The sequence below is a fragment of the Austrofundulus limnaeus genome, unplaced genomic scaffold (genome assembly GCF_001266775.1).
Source record: "Austrofundulus limnaeus strain Quisiro unplaced genomic scaffold, Austrofundulus_limnaeus-1.0 Scaffold125, whole genome shotgun sequence".
Lineage (NCBI taxonomy): Eukaryota > Metazoa > Chordata > Actinopteri > Cyprinodontiformes > Rivulidae > Austrofundulus > Austrofundulus limnaeus.
Genome location: NW_013952527.1, coordinates 1,141,589 through 1,143,637, shown reverse-complemented (window position 1 = coordinate 1,143,637; position 2,049 = coordinate 1,141,589). Strand labels below are relative to the sequence as shown.

Sequence of the window (2,049 nt, the reverse complement as noted above, 5' to 3'; positions counted from 1 at the left end):
TTGGGAGCCTGGGATTTTGCCGAGCCCTGAACCCTGCGGCAACCCAGCAGCAGCTGGGTCCAGTACCTCGGAGGGTCTCCTCTCAATTAACACCCAGCTGTTTTCCACAGCAGTGCAGGGATCAAGGCTTCCTTGGCCTCTCCTTTCTCCTATATTCTGCACCGCCACACCGCAGAGTCAGGCCTCACACAGCGAATCTGTGACTCTTCTCACACAACTTTAAAATGGTTGATTTGTTGTGCATCAATATCACCCCTGAATGTAAAGACTTGAGGGTCAAAGTGGACTGACTGCAAATACGTCTTTGAACTCTACAGCAGAGGGAGTCACTAAGCTGAATTAGCATGAACGTGTTCACTGAGCTGCTTCTGTTTTGGTCTGAATTAACAAGTGGCAGCTTAACAAAGAYGTGTTTTTGTGCCAGTAAATCACAAGCAATGTATAGAAAAGGCTTTGTATGACATGCTTATATGAATCTGAGCATTGATCTGCAGTGAACGCCACATTAACCACAGTGCAGTCTGTTGTGACAGAATAGGCTGAAAAGAATAACTTAAGTAATGTTTCTACTTATGTACAGCAACAACGTATTTGTACTTTACAACTCTGCCTGAGTCAGGGAGAAAAGTTCAAGCAGCTTGATGTCACAGTCAGAGGATGTAGTTCAAGGCTGGACTCAGAGTTCAGACAGAAGAGTTGTGACTAAAACTTGAAAAAGAAAAAGCTGTCATGGCAGCAAACAACCAAACGAAACCAAAACCTCTCTTAAACCAGAGAACAGCACAGACTTCCTGCTGACAGAGCAACAAATACCAGCTCAGTGACACACCAGGAATATAAAGACAAACTAATGAAGGGAAACCCCTGACACCTGTGCAGGGGCAATCTGGATCAGGYGCAGGTGGGTGTGGCACACACAAAACGGACAGATTTACCAGAAATACACAAAACAGAAAATACTAAATAAAATACTAAACGAAGGCACAGATCATGAGGAGCTAAATGCCTGTTGTAAGTGAAACGGTGAGATTTGAGCACGAACAAACAAGTCAAGTTTTCATGTCACAGAAAGTGATGGAGGGCTGGCCAACCCTGGTCCTCGAGAGCCCCTACGCAGCATGTTTGACTTGTTTCCCTGCTCTTCAGCAGGTCTTCAGAAGACTGGTAATCACTCTTCATTCAAACCAAGTGTGTCAAATCATGGAAACATGCAGGAAAAGAGTCCTTGTGGACAGGGTTGAGAATCACTGCCTTAACACGTTATCTGATTTATTATTTACAAATAGATGGAATAGAATCAATGGCTTCCAGAGRTAATACTAAAAACCATAAAACTGGGTCAATATTATATTTTGAAAATGTCTCATGAAGCTCAGAGAAGCTCTTGAACTGTTGGTCAACATTTAAAGCAGTGATTTTTAGATGTTTCCCTGATTTGACACACCTGGTTTGAATGAAGAGTGATTACCAATCTTCTGAAGACCTGCTGAAGAGCAGAGAAACAAGTCAAACATGCTGGATTTGTGCTGCAGTGCCCTATTCAGCTACTCCTTTTTGGATATTTCCACATATATATGTTGATATCGTCATACATAAAGAAATGCAGATTAACAAAAGTAATGAATGGATAAAATTAGTAAATAATAGAATAAAGAGTATATATAAATCCTTTATTGTTATATTTACGGATGGGTTAAAGGAAGTAGTTTCAGGTAAAACAGGATTTGCTTATGTAATTCCAGAGTTGAACATACATATGAAACAAAGAACATCTGATCATTTAGCAGTTTACACAGTAGAAATGTTAGCAATTCTGATGGCATTACAGTGGGTAGAACAAAATAAAATAAGAAGAGTACTTATATGTTCAGATTCATTGTCATCATTCATATCTATTGCCAATTTCTCATCTGAAAGTCACATAGAACTTGTTTATGAAATACATGAAATCATATTTAGACGTCTACAGTTACAAATAATAGTTAGATTTATGTGGGTACCTGCTCATAAAGATAGAAGGTAATGATATGGCAGATTATTTAGCTAAAC

At 39.7% G+C, this 2,049-nt stretch overlaps 1 protein-coding gene across 1 annotated transcript; it reads left to right on the top strand.

The window, feature by feature from the left end:
- Nucleotides 1–1,521: 1,521 nt before the first annotated feature.
- On the top strand, nucleotides 1,522–2,015 carry LOC106522257 (uncharacterized; the record flags this gene model as incomplete). Its single annotated transcript, XM_014015201.1, is given in 1 exon segment — nucleotides 1,522–2,015. A coding segment is annotated over 1 exon segment (494 nt), but the record flags the coding sequence as incomplete, so codon positions are not given.
- Nucleotides 2,016–2,049: the final 34 nt, after the last annotated feature.